Source organism: Tamandua tetradactyla, chromosome 5 (genome assembly GCF_023851605.1).
Source record: "Tamandua tetradactyla isolate mTamTet1 chromosome 5, mTamTet1.pri, whole genome shotgun sequence".
Classification (NCBI taxonomy): domain Eukaryota; kingdom Metazoa; phylum Chordata; class Mammalia; order Pilosa; family Myrmecophagidae; genus Tamandua; species Tamandua tetradactyla.
Window position 1 is genome coordinate 68,521,760 of NC_135331.1, and position 18,686 is coordinate 68,540,445.

At 37.8% G+C, this 18,686-nt stretch overlaps 1 protein-coding gene and 1 non-coding gene across 8 annotated transcripts in view; one reads left to right on the forward strand and one right to left on the reverse strand.

Moving 5' to 3' along the window:
* TNIK (TRAF2 and NCK interacting kinase) overlaps window positions 1–18,686 on the reverse strand; it is a 404,859-nt gene that overhangs the window by 28,597 nt on the left and 357,576 nt on the right. For all 7 annotated transcript variants that reach the window (XM_077161031.1, XM_077161029.1, XM_077161030.1 and 4 more), the window contains one exon: window positions 14,766–14,947. In XM_077161031.1, the coding sequence (XP_077017146.1) occupies window positions 14,766–14,947 (182 nt within the window). The remainder of the gene's footprint in view (window positions 1–14,765; window positions 14,948–18,686) is intronic.
* LOC143685345 (U6 spliceosomal RNA) lies at window positions 11,965–12,071 on the forward strand. Its single transcript, XR_013176590.1, has one exon. It is a non-coding gene; the product is annotated as a U6 spliceosomal RNA (small nuclear RNA).

Consider the following 18,686-nt stretch of genomic DNA (forward strand, 5'->3'; position numbering starts at 1 on the left):
CCTCATAAAACATTGAGGATGTGTGGGTGTTTGGCTATTTCTAGGGTCACTTGGTCAACATGCTGGTTTTTATCTGGTGAAATTTTTTTTTTTTTTGAGTTAGTACCTTTCTCAGGGTGATCCTGTAGCAAAATACTGACGTTCAATACACAATCCCGCAATTATCAGACCTTATTAACTTTGGGATCTTCAGTGCCAAGCCCTGTACCTGATATCTAGGTAGCAGTTCAGTGCCTCAAATACAGATTTCATTCAAGCTTGTTGTCAAAACATGGCTATTCTATGAATTGATAAGTGGTCAGCTACAAGGATAATTATTAGCAAATTTAAAATGTTCTGACTTAACTACGGACCCCACAGAAATAAAGGAGATGATATGACCAGCTATATGTAAACAAACTAGATGACTTAGATGAAGTGGACAACTTCCTAGAAAAGCATGAGTGATCAACAGTGACTCGAGAAGAAATAGAAGACCTCAACAAACCAATCGCAAGTAAAGAGATTGAATCAGTCATCAGACACCTCCCAAAAAAGAAAAGTCTGGAGCCAGATGGCTTCAAATGTGAATTCTACCAACTATTCAAGAAAGAATTGGTAGCAATCCTGTTCAAACACTTCAAAAAAACACTGAAAAGGGAGGGAAAGCTACTGTGCAGGGTTGAAAGGATTTTTGTACACCAGGAAAGCCATGTTTAATCCTAATCCAATTTTATTGTAGCAACTGTTTCTTTTAAACCCTATTTGGCACTGTATGCTGGAAACTTGATTAGATTATCTCCACGGAGATGTGACTCACTCAATTTTGGGTATTAATTTTGTTGTTGTTGTTGTTGCATGGGGAGGCTCTGGGAAATAAACCTGTATCTCCAGCATGGAAGGCGAGAATTCTGCCACCGAGCCACCATGTACTGTCCTGTGGGTATTAACTTTTGAATAGAGGCAGATGTGACTCTACCCATCCCACATGAGTCTTGACTAGTTTACAGGAAACCTTTAAAAGAGGAAGCATTTTGTAGAGAGCCCTTTTTAGAGGCACAACAGAGTTACCAAAAAGCAGCCTTTGGAGATGAAGAATGAGAATGTCCCCAGGGGAGCTTCATGAAGCAAGAGGCCCAGAGAGAAAGCTAGCAGACGTCGCCATGTTTGCCATGTGCCTTTCCAGTTGAGAGAGAATAGTGAACTTCAGCAGTCTTTCTTGAGTGAAGGTAACCTCTTGTTGGTGACTTAAATTGGACATTTCTATAGACTTGCTTTAATTTGGACATTTTCACTACTTTAGAGCTGTAAACTTGCAACTTATTAATTTCCCCTTTAAAAAAAGCCACTCCATTTGTGGTATATTGCATTCTGGTAGCTAGCAAACCAGAACAGCTACCTAACTCATTCTATGAAGCCAACATCACCCTAATACCAAAGCCAGGCAAAGATACTTCAAGAAAAGGAAATTACAGACCAATGTCTTTAACAAATATAGATGCAAAATCCTTCATAAAATATCTGCAAGTCAATCCAGCGGCACATTGAAAGAATTGTACACCATGACCAAGCAGGTTTTATTCTAGATATGGAAGGATGGTTCAACATAAGAATATCAATTAATGTACATCACATCAATAAATCAAAGGGGGAAAACCACATGATCATCTTGATTGATGCAGAAAAAGGATTTGACAAAATTCAGCATCTTTTCTTGGTGAAAACACTTTAAAGGATAGGAATAAAAGGAAACTTCCTCAACATGTTAAAGGTCATATGAAAAGCCCACAGCTAACATCATTCTCATTGGGGAACAACTGAAAGCTTCCCTCTAAGATGAGGAGCAAGACAAGGATGCTCGCTGTCACCACTGTTATTCAACATTGTGCTGGAAGTTCTAGCTAGAGCCATTAGACAAGAAAAAGAAATAAAAGGCATCCAAATTGGAAAGGAAGGAGTAAAACTTTTACTGTTTCCAGATAACATGGTCCTATATGTAGAAAATCCTGAAAAATCTATAGCAAAGCTACTAGAGCTAGTAAACAAATACAGCAGATTGGCAGGATACAAGATTAACATGCAAAATTCAGTTGTGTTTCTGTACACTAGTTATGAGCAATCTGAGGATGAACTCAAGAAAAAATTCCATTTATGATGGCAACCAAAAGAATAAAATATTTTGGAATAAATTTAACCAAGGACATAAAAGGTCTATACACAGAAAACTACCAAACACTGATGAAAGAAATCCCTAGAAGACTTCAATAAATGGAAGGAAATACTGTATTCATGGATTGGAAGACTAAATAAAATAAAGACGTCAATTCTACCCAAATTGATTTATAGATTCAATGCAATATTAATTAAAATCCCAATAACTTACTTTATATACATAGAAAAACCAATAATCAACTTTATTTGGAAGGGCAGGGTGCCTTGAACAGCTAAAAATATCTTGAGAAAGAAAAATGAAGTGGGAGGTCTCACACTACCTGACTTCAAAGCATATTACAAAGCTACAGTGGTCAAAATAGCATGGTTTGGCATAAAAACAGATATACTGACCAATGTAATTATTGAGTGTTCAGAAATAGACCTTTTCATCTACAGACAACTGATTTTCAATAAGGTGGCTAAGTGCATTCAATTGGGATAGAGCAGCCTCTTCAACAAATGGTGCTTGGTGAACTGGATATTCATATCCAAAAGAATCAAAGAGGACCCATATCTCACACCTTATACAAAAATTAATTCAAATTAGATCAAAGACCTAAATATTAGAGCTAACACCATAAAACTTCTGGGAGAAAATGTAGGGAAATACCTTAAAGATCTTGTGGTAGGAGGTGGTTTCTAGATCTGATACCTAAAGTACAAGTAATGAAAGAAGAAATAGATAAATGGGATCGCCTCAAAATTTAAAAATAATTGCATGTCAAATGACTTTGTCAGGAAAGTAAACAGGCAGCCTACTCAATGGGAGACAATATCTGGAAACCACATATCAGACAAGGGTTTAATATCCAGAATATATAGAGAGATCCTACAATTCAACATCAAAAAGACAAATAACCCAATTGAAAAATGGGCACAAGAACTGGATAACCACTTTTCATAAGAGGAAATAAAATTAGCTCAAAAACATATGAAAGGATGCTCAATTTTACTAGCTATTAGGGAAATGCCAATCAAAACCACAGTGGGATATCATCTCACACTTACTAGAACGGCCATTGTCTCAAAAAAACAGGAAACTACAAGTGCTAGAGAGGATGTGGAGAAAGAGGTACACTTATTCATTGTTGGCGGGAATGCAGAGTAGTGCAGCCTCTCTGGAAGGCATTTTGGCGGTTCCTCAGGAAGCTAAACATAGAATTGACGTATGATCCAGTAATCCCATTATAAGGTATATACTCGGAAGAACTGAAAGCAAGGACACAAACAGACATTTTTGCACTGATGTTTACAGTGGCATTATTCATGATTACCAACAGATGGAAACAGCTCAAATGTCCATCAACTGAAGAGTGGATAAACAAACTGTGGTATACACATACAATGCATATTACACAATTGTTAAGATGGAATAAGTCATGATGCATCCACAGTGTAGATGAATCTTGAGGACATTATGCTGAGCAAAATAAGCCAGAAACAATAGGACAAATACCAATATGAACTAACTATAATGAGCAAACTCTGAGAGTTCAAAGTTGAACACAGGCTATCAGGAGACAGAAAGTGGGTAGAGATTGGGTATTTGATACCGAAGGAGTATAGAAAGTTTAACATGATTGATGTAAAGATTCAGAAGTAGATAGCACAATACTGTGTGATGGTAGTACAATTTTGTAAGTATAATGAAGTATGACACCAGAAGGAAAGGTAGAGGATAAAAACTGAGATCGTATAACAGCGAAACCTCACGTGGACAGTAATGGTGATCAAATGTACAAATATAAAGTTTTTACATGAGGGAGAACAAATGAATGTCACCAAAGCAAGGTGTTAAAAAATGGGAAGGAATAGGAAAAAATACAATTAATCCACATTGGGGTCTATCTAGCATATTAAGTGTAACAAAGGCAATACACCAAAGCTAAATATCAAATAAGAGGAGGATATAAGGGAGGGATATAGGATTTTTGTTGCTGTTTCTCCTTTTTTTTTTTCCTTCTCTCTTCTTTCTTTGAGGGGATAAATGGAAATGGTCACATATAAATTGTGGTGGTGTGTGCATAACTTCGTGATTACACCAGGGGCCATAGATTGCATACTTAGGATGGATAATATGGTGTTTAAAAAAATAGACTGAATGATACAAGTGCTGGAGAAGGTGTGGGGAGATGTACCTATTCACTGTTGGTACGGAAGTAGAATGGTGCAGCCCTCTGAAGGTTCCAAGGAGGCTAAGTATAGGGTTGCCATGTGATCCTGCAACCCCATTAATAGGTATATACTTGGAATCACTGAAAGCAGGAATGTGAATGGACATTGGCACACTGGTGTTAATGGTGGCATTATTCACGACTGTCCATGGATGGAGGTGGCCTAAGGATACAAGTGACTGATGAACAGAAGGGTGAACTGTGGTATATACATACAATGGAATATTGTGCAGTCGTGAGGCATGCAACTAGGTGAATGAGTTGTGAGGATATTATGTAAAGTGAAATAAGCCAGAGGGAAAGGACAAATATTATATGGTCTCATTAATAAAAACTAATTATAATGAGCAAACTCTGAGAACTAAATTTGAGAGCACAGGTTATCAGGAGATAGAAAATGGGCAGGGATTAGGCAATTGATGATTTAAGAGTACAGATTGTTCAATAAGGTGTATTGCAAAGGGTCCTAGATACATAGCTTCATTTAATAAATGAAGACTCATTTATTTCTGAGTTTTAACTGTTATTTCTAAATTCTGAGACACTAGGCTCTTTGTGTATGGCCTGGTAGTTCACTGGAATTTTATGTATCCGTGTGATACATGAGACTTAGAAAGCTTTGAAAGTCAGCATTACCCCAAACAGCAGCTGTTAAAGAAGGTGAAAAAGAGATCAGGCTTCAGTTAGAGATATGAAAGAAATGGATCTGTACATTAAGTATATTATCTGTACATTAAAACGCCAACTTCTCATGCAACGATGTGAATGAAAATGTGGGACATTTGGTGAGACAAAATAAGCCAGAAACAAAAGAACAATAATGGTATGGTCACCTTTAGAAAATGCTTATTAGAAAACAGGGGCCTAAATTGTAAGCTTTTAGAGCAGACACATTAAGTCCGGAGTGGTGATTATTATTTCTGGATTTTGAGGCTGTTTTATATATATAACCTGATATTTAGAGACAAGAACAAAGCTGAACAGGTTGGGGTTAAAGTAATTCAGAACATAGGGGTAAGGAAGACAGTGTCTGTATTTTAGAACCACACATACTCTTTGAGATTAATGGAAGAAAGGTTTATGTGATCGGGAACTAAATTTTTTGCAGTACATAATCTAATTCAACCTATCTGTATAGCTCATTTGAATAACTGAAATATAGGGAGCCCAGAATAAGAAAGAGGTCCTTTAATCCTGTATAGATTATTATAATGCCTGGGTACATCCTAGAGTATATTCAGCAGATAATCAAAAAAAAAAGGTATTGGCAAAGTCCCCTGAGGGATGGGAGAAAAATATGGAACTATTAAACCTTACCATCAGGAAATCCCCTGATACTGTGTTAAACTTTAGGGACACCCAAGTCAATAGGCCATGCCCTCGATCATGAGGCTTACTCTTTTGAAGCTTATGTAGATAGCAGAGAAGCTTAGACTACCTATAGCCATGCCTAAGAGTTACTTCTGGAGGACCTCTTTTATTGCTCAGATGTGGCCTCAGTCTCTGCAAGTGAAATCATTGCCCTACCCCCATGTGGGACATGACATCCAGGGGTGAAAGTCTCCCTGACAACATGGGAGATGACTCCCAGGGATGAATCCAGACCTGGCACAGTGGGATCAACAATTCCATCCTGACCAAAAGGGGGAAAAGAAGTGTAATTAATAAAGTATCAGTGGCAGAGAGAGTTCAAATAGAATCGAGAGGCTACTCTGGAAGCTGCTCTTACGCAAACTTCAGGTAGACCTTGCTACCTATCATAACCTGCCAACCCCCAACCAGGACCATTCCAGCCAATTCTAAAGAACACCTAGGGGAATATATAAGATTCCACAAGGGTTCCAGGCACTAGAGTAACTTGCCAGAAACCTACAACCCCCAGGTGGGTCCCTGGTCCAGATAAGTCCTGAAAACTAGCCCAGCCTCTCCAGAACACCAGATAGTTCCATCTCCCTACCCCATATTAGTGAGAGACCCTTCCAATATGAAAAATTCAGAATTGCCATAACCCAAACACCCCTAAAGAGCAGGATGGAAAGATCAAAGGTGATGGTGGAGTTATACAGAGAAGATAGGATTCAACAAACGAATATGAATGCTGAATCATTAAATTGATAGCTCTTTTAGTCTCCAGTATTTTAGAACTGCAGGAAGCAAAAACCTAAAATTGTGAAATTGCAGTCCATGCCAAACTCTGAAATATGTTTTACAACTAACTGTGGTGCTGTGCTTTGAAATTTATAGCTTTTTTGTATATATGTTATTTTTCACAAAAAAAGAAGGGAAAAAAGTCGATTGTGATGATAGAAAAATATTTAAGTCCACCAGCCTCCTATATTCTGGAACAGGTAGAAGGAAAAATATGAGAGGATCGTATGGTAGCCCACGTTAAACTCTGGGATCTTCCCTGTAATTATTTGCTGAAGAGTGTTTTGAAAACTATTGCTTTGTACATATGTTATACTATACAATAAAAAAGTTAAAAATAAAAAATATAAACCCCTCCTGCCAACTTCTGTGTGAGAGAACAAAGGAAAAGAGGTTTATTTTGCCTGAAATTTAAATTTTCTGTAGCACACTATCTAATTTAACTTCTCTGGCCAGTTTATTTAAACAATCTAAGTACATGGAACTTAGAATAAAGAATGAGATCTTGTTACTCTATACAGGTTAATGTAGAATCCTGATACATTCCTGAGTATTTCGGGCAGAAAATAAAAAATATTTGCAAAGTTCCCTTGAGGGACTGGAGAAAAACACGTGAAACTATTAAGTTTCCCCACCTGGGGACTTCCTGATATTCTCTCAAGCACTACGGAATCCCACTTTAGTAAGTCAAGCTCTTGATCTTGAGGCTTTCCCACAGGAAACTTATTTCTGCAATGGCAAAGTTAAGCCTACTTATAATTATGTCTTAGATTCACCCTCTGTGAACCTCTTTTGTTGCTTAGTTGTTGCCCCTCTCTTTATGCAAACTCAGCAAATAAACTCACTATCCTTCCTCCTGCAAGGGACATGACTCCCGGGGGTGTAAGTCTCTGTGGCAATGTGGGTCATGATTTCCAGGGATGAGCCTGGCCCTGGCATCATAGGATTGAAAACGCCTTCTTGATCAAAAAGAGGAAAAGAAACAAGATAGAATAAAGTTTCAATGGCTAAGAGATTTCAAATAGAGTTGAGACGTCATTCTGGAGGTACTCTTATGCAAGCTTCAGCCAGATATTGCGAATTGCCACAGTATGTCAAGCTTCGACCAACAGTATTCCTGAAAAAACCTAAGGAATACTCTCGGTTCTAAGACTCTATAAAAGTTTTACTTACTAAGGTTAGTTTTTCAGAAACTTAAGGCCTACAGATTGTTCCTACACCAGAGAGACCCTGAAACACAGAGGTACCAATCTCTCCCAGAACACAACCAGGTTCATTCCTCTAATCCATAAGGTTGATACACCTTTCCAGCATGAAGAAATTAAAACGGTCATTGCCCAGATACCCCTGAAGACTGAGAGAAAGATCAAATGAGAGGGAGGAGGTATAACTGAGAAATTAGGATTTAAAAAACGATTATGACTACTGACTCATTATTGAGATTTTTTTTTTTTTAGTTTCTAGTGTATCAGAACAAGCAGAACCTTGTTCAACAGGTTGTTCAACAACCTGAAATTGTTGAACTGTAATCCAGTACCTTGATCTTTGCTAATGATCGTATAACTATATGACTTTTATCATGTGACCATGTGATTGTAAAAACCTTGTGACTGACATTCTCTTTTGTGTATGGGCAGATGAGAAATAAAACAGAGACATGAATGAAAAAAAAATAGGTTGGGTATAGGGGGAAAAACACCCCTTGTAAACTATGGACAATAGTTATAATACTACTTCAATAATCTTTCATCAGTTGTAACAAATGTAACGACTGTTAAAAAAGAGTGGAATTACAAAAAAAGTGTGATCATCAATAGTAACAACTCTCCACCTCAACAAACTCTGCAGGTGCTGGTGGTGGCGTAGTGTATGAGAATCCTGCATTTTATGCATGATTATTCTGTAAGCCACAACTTATCTAATAAAAAACTTTCTAAAAATGTTGACCAATGAATGTTGTGTTTTGTCATCTTAAAATTTAAAAAAGAAGTTTGTCATTGTGTTCACCTTTTATGTAGGTTGTACCAAAGTAATATTCTATTAATTAGGTTATTACTGGATAATAAAAGATATGCTCAGATTTCTCATATAAGTTCACAGCACAAAAAGTAAACCTTAATGCATGCAAATAAAAAAAAACACTTAGTAGGTCAGTGGATCCCAGCAAACAATGCAGGCTATAACAAGAGCATCTAATTGTATACAAATACAAGAAACAATTGCCCTGAAGAAGGTGGGGGAAAAATGCTGACTTAAGTAACTTTGGAAATGAATGCATTCTGTAAGCCTAAAGGTGAAAGGAACTACAAGTAGCACTGTACTCTTGTTCATAAAGCTGCTTCCCATAGGGACATGGGATGACAATTCTGACAGTGCTATATATGTGTGCCAGAATGAACAATTAAGTAAATGGATAGCAGATGGTGGGAGCCAGGTTTCTCTTTGTTGGAGTGGAAGGTTACAGACAAGCAAGGGGAAGACAAGTAAGAACCAGGTGGTAATGGATTAGAGTTGGAAATGTCATAAGAACTTATGTTTAATTTAAAAAAGATAGACGTGGTTACTTATAGAACTATTGATAGATACTTGTATATACACGGGTTAGTATATACATATATATTTCCTTGCTCTGTCAGTTGAGAGGGTCTAAAAGAAATGACATCCCAGTAGCAATGAGCATCCCTAGTGCTCAGATCTTGGTTTCTAATACCATTCTCCAATAAAAGGAATCAGGGTTTCTTGGACAAATGGCTGATTCTGGGACGGGCACAAGAACTAAAGAAGCTGAGCCTGGAGCATCTTGTAGGGCCAGAAAATAAGAAAGTGTTCACATGTGTGCACACACACACACTGCTAGGGTTATGTCAAAGGTGCACAGGTTCTAACTGGAAAAACTTCCAATGACCATTCTTATGGTCAAAACTAGAGCATTTTCAGTAACCAATGTAAAATGACAATGTACAGAATAAATGTCCATGAGTCTATACTGATATAAATGAATGACTGAATAAATTAATAAACAGAAACAACTATCCCATGCATAAGAATTTAAAATTATCAAGATATGCCACACTAAAGGAGGGAAAGCGTAGGTCCTTACTTCTTAAGTGTGGGCTGCATTTGATGACTTCCTTCCAAAGAGTAGAGTATGGAAAGGGGGAAAGATAAAAAGAGTGACTTTCCAGGGAGGAACCTGACAAGGGCTACTTTAGTTGGGTGACCTCAGGATGACGTCAACACTCATAAACCATGAGTTTGATGGTATGTTCCCTTGATATGATGGGTGGAATTGGCATTTTATACCTCTGCGGCCTTCTGCCCCAAACCCATAACCCCAGTCTGACCATGAGAATAATGTTAGACAAGTTCCAACGGAGGCCATCCCACAATATGTCTAGGCAGTGTTCCTCAACACTGCCAAGATCATCAAAAACAAGGGAAGTCTGAGAGTGTCACAGCCAAGAGGAGCCTAAGGAGACATGGTGGCTAAATGTCACGTAGTGTCCTGGAGGGGACGCCAGAACAGAAAAAGGACACAAGGTAAAAAAAGTAAGGAAATGTGAATAAACTATAGATTTTAGTTAGTAACAATGTAACAATATTGGTTCACTCCTTGCAATAAAAGTGCCATATTATTGTAAGATGCTAATAATAGAGGAAATTGTGTGCAGGGAAGAGGAAATTATGGTAACCCTCCGTACGATCTGCTTAGTTTTTTTGTAAATGTAAAACTGTTCTAAAAAGGAAAGTCTATTAATAAAAAAGTGATACAAGAGCAATGACTAAAAAGAAACACAAAAAGCCCTAAGGCTGAAAAATAACTATAACATTTTATGGTTAAGGTGATCCTTTGTTGTAAAATTATTTTTCCTGTACAGACTGGGTAGGAAACATCGGCTGTCCAAAATTCTATAAAGATTGTAAGAAGCAACAACAAAACACCTCCACTGTTTGGAAGCAAAATCACAGGAAATTTACTGTAATTAGGCCACAGGTTTAGGACTATAATTTCCTCTAATTGGATTTGTCACGTTGTTCCTGGAGGTATTGATTTAACTCAGTTCAATACACATTTATTGAGCATCTGTTACATGAAAGTCCCTTGGTTTGGCAAGGGGCAGTGGACAGAGAAGCCGAACAAGATACAATTCCTGAAACTAAAGAGCTTAGCATCCAGAAAAGCATAAAAACATAACACAAATAGTCAAATACAAGGCAGGAGGTTAAGTGAGAATGAAGGATAGAGAGAGAGAGCATTCCAAGTAAAGGCATGACGGTGGAAACACGCAGGGCATTTTAACGACTGATGAAGAGGTCCGTATGGTTGGTTAGAGTCTAGGGATGGCCCGAGTCATGCTAAGGGGACAGCAATCAGGCCAGCGCCTGGACATCAGGTGGGAGGGCAGCGAGCAGGCAGGCAGGGGACACTGCAGCAGGGAATGAGAGGCAATAGGGGCAGAATTGTGACTTTTTAGTGAGAGTGGAAAGGAGGGCACACAAAGACATGACATGGCTTCATGTGTACGAAAGGCATTATTCGTGAGAGTTTACAGAACTCATTGCTTATACTAGCCAGTAGATGACCTGATGATAAAACTGTGCCTTCCATGTACTGCTCTGAACCGAAGCATGTGCCGGAACTTGAAGGAAGATGCTAATATAATACAGAAGGACACTTCTTCGGCTCGCCTGGTATGATGAAACTCAACTTACATGACTTTCTTTCACTTCCTCCTACTCAATAAAGTTTGTATTTTTTTCTTGGTTTTAAAAGTAGTACATCATCATAAGATTGGGAATATACCAAAATAAAATCCCTTGTAGCTGTAAATTCCAGAAGCCATTACTTTAATACTTTGGGTTTATTTCCCTCTACTCATTATTTTTCCATGCATGAAGCATCTGGAAATAGTTCAATTCATTAATTAGGGAATACTACCTCAGTGCACTGTTATATGTGCATAGTGTAGGTTATAATGTACCCTCTAAATGTGAAACCAGAACTTTACATAGAAAACGCTGTTGTATTTTGAATGGCTGGTGCTCCATTTCTGAGAAGCTCTTTTGTATAAGCTTCATGATAGTCAACCCCATGTGGCTATATAGTTTTATTTTCTGCTCTAAATATATACAGCACAAAATGTAAAGGTTTACCCTAATAATAGAAAATAAAAGTGATAAGAATGCATATAAGAAATGTTCTAGCTCCAAAATACCCTATTCTTAAGGAAACAGCTACTTTATAATGAATTTTAAAAAATAGTGTGAAGTCTTTTAGTCCTACAACTATCTGTACACCTAGAACAGTCTGTATCTATTTTATACACATACAAAAATACATGTCTTTACCAAACTGGAATAAATGCAAACACAAACATACACATTTGTATTCTGTTTCTTTTCTTGGAGTATCTCTCATACATATAATTAAATATTTAAAAATATTTTACTGCTCACTTTGGTAGCACATATACTAAAATTGGAATGATACAGAGAAGATTATCATGGCCGCTGTGCAAGGATGACATGCAAATTCATGAAGCATTCCATATTTAAAAAAATGCTTTTAATGGATCATCATTTAATCTAAAATTTGTCAATTCTTCAAGAAAGCCAAATCAAGAATTGCCCCACTATAGGAATTCCATGATGGCCCTAGTTTACTATTTCTCACCTGGATAATAGTAATAGATCCTCTTAATTGCCTTATTAATCTCTTTTCTATCCTTTTTCCAAGTCACCTTGCTGGAATCATCCCCTTCAAACAGAGTACTGACCATGTAACTCCACAGCTCAAAAACCTTTCACAGTTCTCCAATGTCTTACGAGATGCTGCAACATCCTTAGTCTGGTTCCACTAGTCCAGATTTTGTCACCTGGCACACCCTACATTCCCATCAAACCCAAATTTCTGGGCCTTTATTTCAATTCTTTATACTGCCTAGGATTCTGCTATTGACCCATGTTTCTCTCCGTTTTTTTTATGAGAGTTACTTTTGCATTTCCTTCCTGGGGTTTAGGCTATAAACTCTTTGAAGTTAGGGCTTGCATTTTCAGTTCAGTGTAATTCAACGCAAATCCTGGTCACTGAAGATTACCCATATTCCAGACACTGTGCAGGGTGCTGAGAGCAGAGAGATGAGTAAGGCACAGTCCCCAGCCTCAGGGGTCTCACAGTCCAGGAATGTTATAAGTAAACATTTCAGATTCAGGGCATGATGTGAAACTGCAGGAACGCACACAAGAGACAGTGGAGCACATGAGAGAAGATGGGCTCTACCTTTGAGGACTGGGTTGCAAGGAGGTGATTTCTAAAGAGAAAGGAGACTGCCAGACAGCTAAGGGGGATGGTTCAGGGAATGCAGAAAGGAAGCAGAGCATGCAGGGAACTTTAGAAAGTTGAGTGTTTCTACAGTGGGAGAGATGTCACAAATTTTCCTTTAGAGGTATGGCAGGGTAAATGCCATTACAGCCTTGAAAAATTTAAAAGGCTTGAAAACCAAATGTGATTTAACATCTCTTCTAAGGCTGCCTCTGCCTATTTTTCCGAATGTAGATCTTACTCTGCAGCTTACCATGTGTAATTTTCTGTCTTTCCAACCAGAACACAAAGCTTTGGAAAGCAGAATGTGTGTGCATACTTCGAATCTCTCCAAGCCCTTGGCATGGTGCCATGCACGTAGTAGGAGTTTCAGTACTCTTTCACTTGAAAAGCCAATCTCATCCTGATAGTTGTATGCTCAGTGCTAAAAAGGAATTCAAAACATCTTTTATAAGCATTAACAAATGCTGAGTCAAGACCAAAATTGAAAGGACTAGCATGTTTTGGAGAAATGTTCTGGATTAGTGATTCTGCCTCTAAAACACTTTTATTTGCTGTTAAAAAAGCAGTTTAATGCAATTTGTTTCAAAATGTTTCAATTTGAGCATATTTATCGTTATCAGTAACTGGATAATCAATAAGAAAATATCACGCATGGATTATCACTATGTTAATTGGATTTGCCATGCAGAATTACTTGTATGTAATACTGACGGTTCATCAATGGATAATGCATCCCTGCAGATTGACTGGCCCAGTCTCTCCAATCCCGGGAGGACAGGTTAGTAATCTGTGACCTCAAAGGACTTCTTCTATATATGAAGTGAGTGTGATGTGATGAGCAATTCTAGCAGTTGGGCCAAAGAAATAGAGGTAAATTCAGAGGGAAGGTGGAAAAGTTAGCATCACATTTATCAAAGTGCAATAAACCTGTGCAAGAGTAGCTGCATGGAGTGTGATGGTGTGACTATGTATGAATCTGTGAGGCTATCTGGGATGAGGAGGGGTTCTCTTATGGGATCCAGAATATCCTTCCCATCCAATGAGGAAAAAATGAGCTGTGGATGCCACTGACATGATCATGATTTAATTCTATGAAATGTCCTCATAGCAACAGACAGGCCAGCATTTGCCCAATCAGACAAATGGGCACCATCACCTGTTCAAGTTGACACATGAACTTGACATTCCCCCCACTCTATAAGATAAAAGACAAAAATGAAAAAAGAAAAGATTATAAATACTAACGGAGTTTTAGCTAGGTATAAATATAGGTATAAATATCCAAAAAAGAATGCAAAGGGATTGACAGAAAGCATATGGATGACACACAGGTCCCAGAAGAAAGGATCAAGTAAAACAAGACAATGAAGACGATGGGGTATAAATCATAATAGGAGTATACTGAAGCCAAACACTCAAAGTTTCCCTGCAGAATTATGTGATTCCTGATTCTTTGGCTGGGGTGCTAAACCACGCAGCCATGTGCCTTCCTGCTTTTTTTTTTTTTTAATTGGGGGTGGGGTGGGGAGAAATAATGGATGGTAGATCTCACGTTGTTTATTTTAATCGCTCAATGCCATTTCCCATAATTTCATTCTCTAAATTCTAGAGGGAAAGGTACATGCCAACAGCCTAGCTGTCAATCTCGTTTGCCCTGGAGAAGACAAAACCCAAGAAAAAGTCACCAAAGGAACAGTCAGTCCAATGACAATAGGTAGGTAAAGTACATGCAGTCCTAGAAATTCTATGTGTTCTAAATGATCATGTCTACACAGAGAGAGAATTATAGAACTATGCTTTAAGAAAATGCTGAATCCCGAAAGTTAATTTATCCTGCCAGAGACCTATAGGCTGTCTTACATTTCATTTCTTTTGTGGGGCCACCTAACCCCCTCCTGCCCCCATCTGAAAAGCAGTCCCCTTACATGAGTCTGGGTATGTCGCTGACAGCCACTGTTCCATCCTGGGTTTCACTCTCTCCATCTTCCTCTTCCTCACTACTCTCCGACTCCTCACTGGAGGAGGAGTAATCAGTCACCTTCTTCAGGGGACGGTTTGTTTCTTCAATCCGGAGTTCACGTAGTTCTTTCGCTAATGCCGTCAGATCCTACAAAAGACGCGTATACAGAGTATGAAACATTGACAGCCCCAAAGCCACGTTTCTCAGCAATTCAGTATTTCAGCTTAAGCAACAAGTAAAAAAGCTCAGGATAGAACTGTTACAAACATAGTTACTGCGGGGAACTAAGGAAACAATGTTTGTAGTGCATAGAAACTAGAAAGGCAATATGAAACCAATTTAACTTCTGTTCAAAACCAATGGCTAGACTGCAACTGATCAGTTCTGAATACATTCGTGTATATATGTGCATGCACGCTGTGTGTGTACACATATATACATCCATTGGATTCTCACTTTAATTTGGGAAGATGAAATTAGTCACCTTCAGAGCCAGCAGGAAAATACATAGGATGAGAAATTGTTCTTCAGCATTTTGGAACTTATGCCCAACACACAGTGCTGGCCTTTCCCCTCTTAAGATTGCAATTGTACCAAAAAACTCAGCATCAGTCACAGAACAGAGCAATTCCTAAGGTTCCAGCTACTACAATGACTCATTGGCATGTCATCATCCCGTGGAGAGTAAACGCATTGTGTCAAATGATGGCCCATCCCAAAGCCTGGTGCCCTGGAAATTTATAGCCACGGAGCTGAGTTAATCAAGAGGAAAAAAAAAAAAAGAAAAGAAAGAAAAAAAGGGAGTTCTCTTCCGTAAATATAAGTGCTTTATTTTCTTTTGTTTTAAACTCCAGTCACCTAGCAGAAACGCCAGCTGAGAACGCTGAAATGAATGCGCAAACACCAAAAGGAAGGGGGAATTTTTCCGTTTTCCATGAGTATGATGAAACCTTTAGCTTATGTGATAGGATGATGCGGCAGCTAATCACCAGGCACAGTGCAGGCAGAGAGCTGACTAACCGGCTACCCTTCGCTGTGCATGCTTTCGGAGCAGTGCAGAGGGAAGCAGTTCTGCAAAAGCGTGGCCTCTCTAATCTGCATGGGTCAAATCACCCATGCTGCACAGCATGCAAATGTGGAAGGAGCCATCTGACATCAGTCTTACCATCTCTCCCTACATTACAGACCCATGTGGGGACCAGAGCATTCAGTGAGAGACAGGGGGTTAGGGAGAAAGAAACTCATTGAGAAATACTTAATCCCACAGTTTTCCTACAGCCATATTCTCTCTTTATTTCAATCCAGAAATGTATTTGTCCAATTCACCTGAGTAAGATTGCAGCAATCTAGAACTAAAGGACGTTTGATAGTTCATTTTCATTGGCTAGAGGAAAACCTGTGATAAATACACGTATAATTAAAGATGCAACCATACTTTTACTCTGAGAAGATACCAAATCAGCATGCCTTCCCTGCCATCTAACTCTGTATCAGGCATTATTGTTTTGGTTAAGACTGGGAGGGGAAGCATTTCAGGTGTTTTATTTGATCTAGACATTTAGGAAGTTCAAAGCCCTGTGAAGGTGAAGCACTTGACTTTAAAATTTGTCCTGAAGTCACCTGAATTGACGCCCTTAGAAATACGAAGTTTCAAAAAACTCGAATTGTGTGCTATATACACAAACGTGCCTGCCAGGGCTTTACCGCCATCTCAGCAGATGCATCCGCCACATCGATGATAGTGACAACAGAACCGCTTTTGAAATGGACTACAGTGTCTGACTATAATGTACATTATTAAAGAGGAGGAGGAATACTAAGGAATATTATCACACAGAACTTCATGCAAATTTATTACTGGTTTCTTTGGCAATGGGGTCAAAATAGGAAATACTAAGATCTGGGGTTAAGCTTTTTACTTAAATAAGCTAATGTTTAATTTTATCAAAGGGAGAAGAAATTGAAGGATGCACTCTTCTTGAGCACTCTGGGAAGATATGGTCCAGGTATTTGTTAAAGCCATGGGATAAAAGAATTCTCTCATCCGGTGAAATAATTATAAATTAGATCAATTTATTCTGATTTTTACATATTAGAACCAAACTAAGTCTCATTAAAACGTTACTTGCCACTAGGAAATACATTTTATTATAATTAAAGAGAGAATATGGTTTAAGAGACTTTATTTCTAGTGTCAGTAATTCTGTGAGTAAAATATTTTAATATAAGCTGTGATTTATTTAAATTAATGATACATTTTTCTCATGGCTTGATTTTTCTCATCTCTGACACTTCAAAACAAGACAAAAGATATTTAAAAAGAAAAAAGATCAGAACTATTTAGAAATACATAGCTGGTCCAAAGCCCACTGATTTAAGGAAACTCTCACCTGTCAAAACGAACTAAAATCTTCTAAAAACTGTATTTAGGAACACTTTAAAGTTCTGGCCTGCTTTATAACTTTACTTTTAATTAGAATATTTTTGTTTCTGAGTTATTAAAAAGCTGTCTTACAGTAACATTAGAAATAATTGCAAATTCCTTTTAAGATGAACTGGTAATAGCTTGGAGGGTGAGACATATATGAAAATCCCACGGTAACAATAATGAGCAAACTAAAAGTAATATCCCCAAAGAAACTCAATCTTTCATTGCCAATAGCCTGCAAATTTAGCTGACGTTCTGTTTCTTAATCACCCATTCTGGAACAATTTATAATAACAAAGTTAAAGGAAATAGACATGATCTAATATTGACACCATTGAGTTCAGCTCCATTTTCATGCATTTAATTCTCTGACAATACCAATTTTCTCCATATAATGAGTCTTTGTGGTAATTTATTGCTTGACTGTCTCAAGCCTAGAGCTAAAAAGTATTAGAAAAGAGGAATAAAAGTGCTATTTAGCATGAAAATATTTGAGAATGTATCACTAAAAAAGAAATATGGCAAACTCTTAAGATTTTTCTAATACAGAGTAAATGTGAAGATAGTTAAGAGGCTTCTTTGCTGTAACACTTTTTAGAACCAATTGATACAATTTTTCAATCAAAAAAGCACATTTAACCTGACAATTAGGCACATCTTGCCTAAAAAGGTACTCTTTTAGGTTTCTTTTTAGAACCAATATAGGTTATTCAAATTTTAGTTTCATTTTTTGAACAATTATTTTTTCAGAATTTTTAAACTGATCTTTTCTTGTATATATTAAAATAATTCATTTTCCTTTTAGCAAATCTAAAGATATGACACTGGGCAAAACACTTCAATTCAGTATCCTTATCTGAAAAAAATGAGGGTCTAGGACTACTGGTTATTGCTGAAGTTCCACCTAATCTGCGGATGTTCTCTGGAATTTTTCAGATTCCTACCCCAGTGTTTGGTTATGTATATAATCTATAGGCCACATATTTAATTGGGCTAAAGAAAATGAGCATTTACCTTCAAAATGTATATTAAATAATTACAGATTATGCAGCAAAATCTCCTATTTTCCATTAGAAAGTAATGGCACATTAATGGAAATTCTCCAGATTGACTTTTTATTTAAAAATAAGCCACTAAATTAGCATTAAGAAGCACCCATTTTTCAAAAATGAGCCTTAAGACTTTCCATTTCAATTCCCAGTTATCTAAATGGCAAAACAGTCACGGGAGAAGGAAGCCCTGTCAAAAACCTCGGAATGGAGATTGGACAACAGTTTAGTCCGGGGTTTTTCCACTGTGGCACTACTGACATTTTCCGCTGGATAATTCTTGGTTGGAGGAAGCTGTCATGTGCATTGTAGGATGTGTAATAGCATCTCTGGCCTCTAGCCACCAGATGCTACTAGCACGGCCCCCCAAGTTGTGACAATAAAAACTATTTGTCTGGGGGAGAGAGGA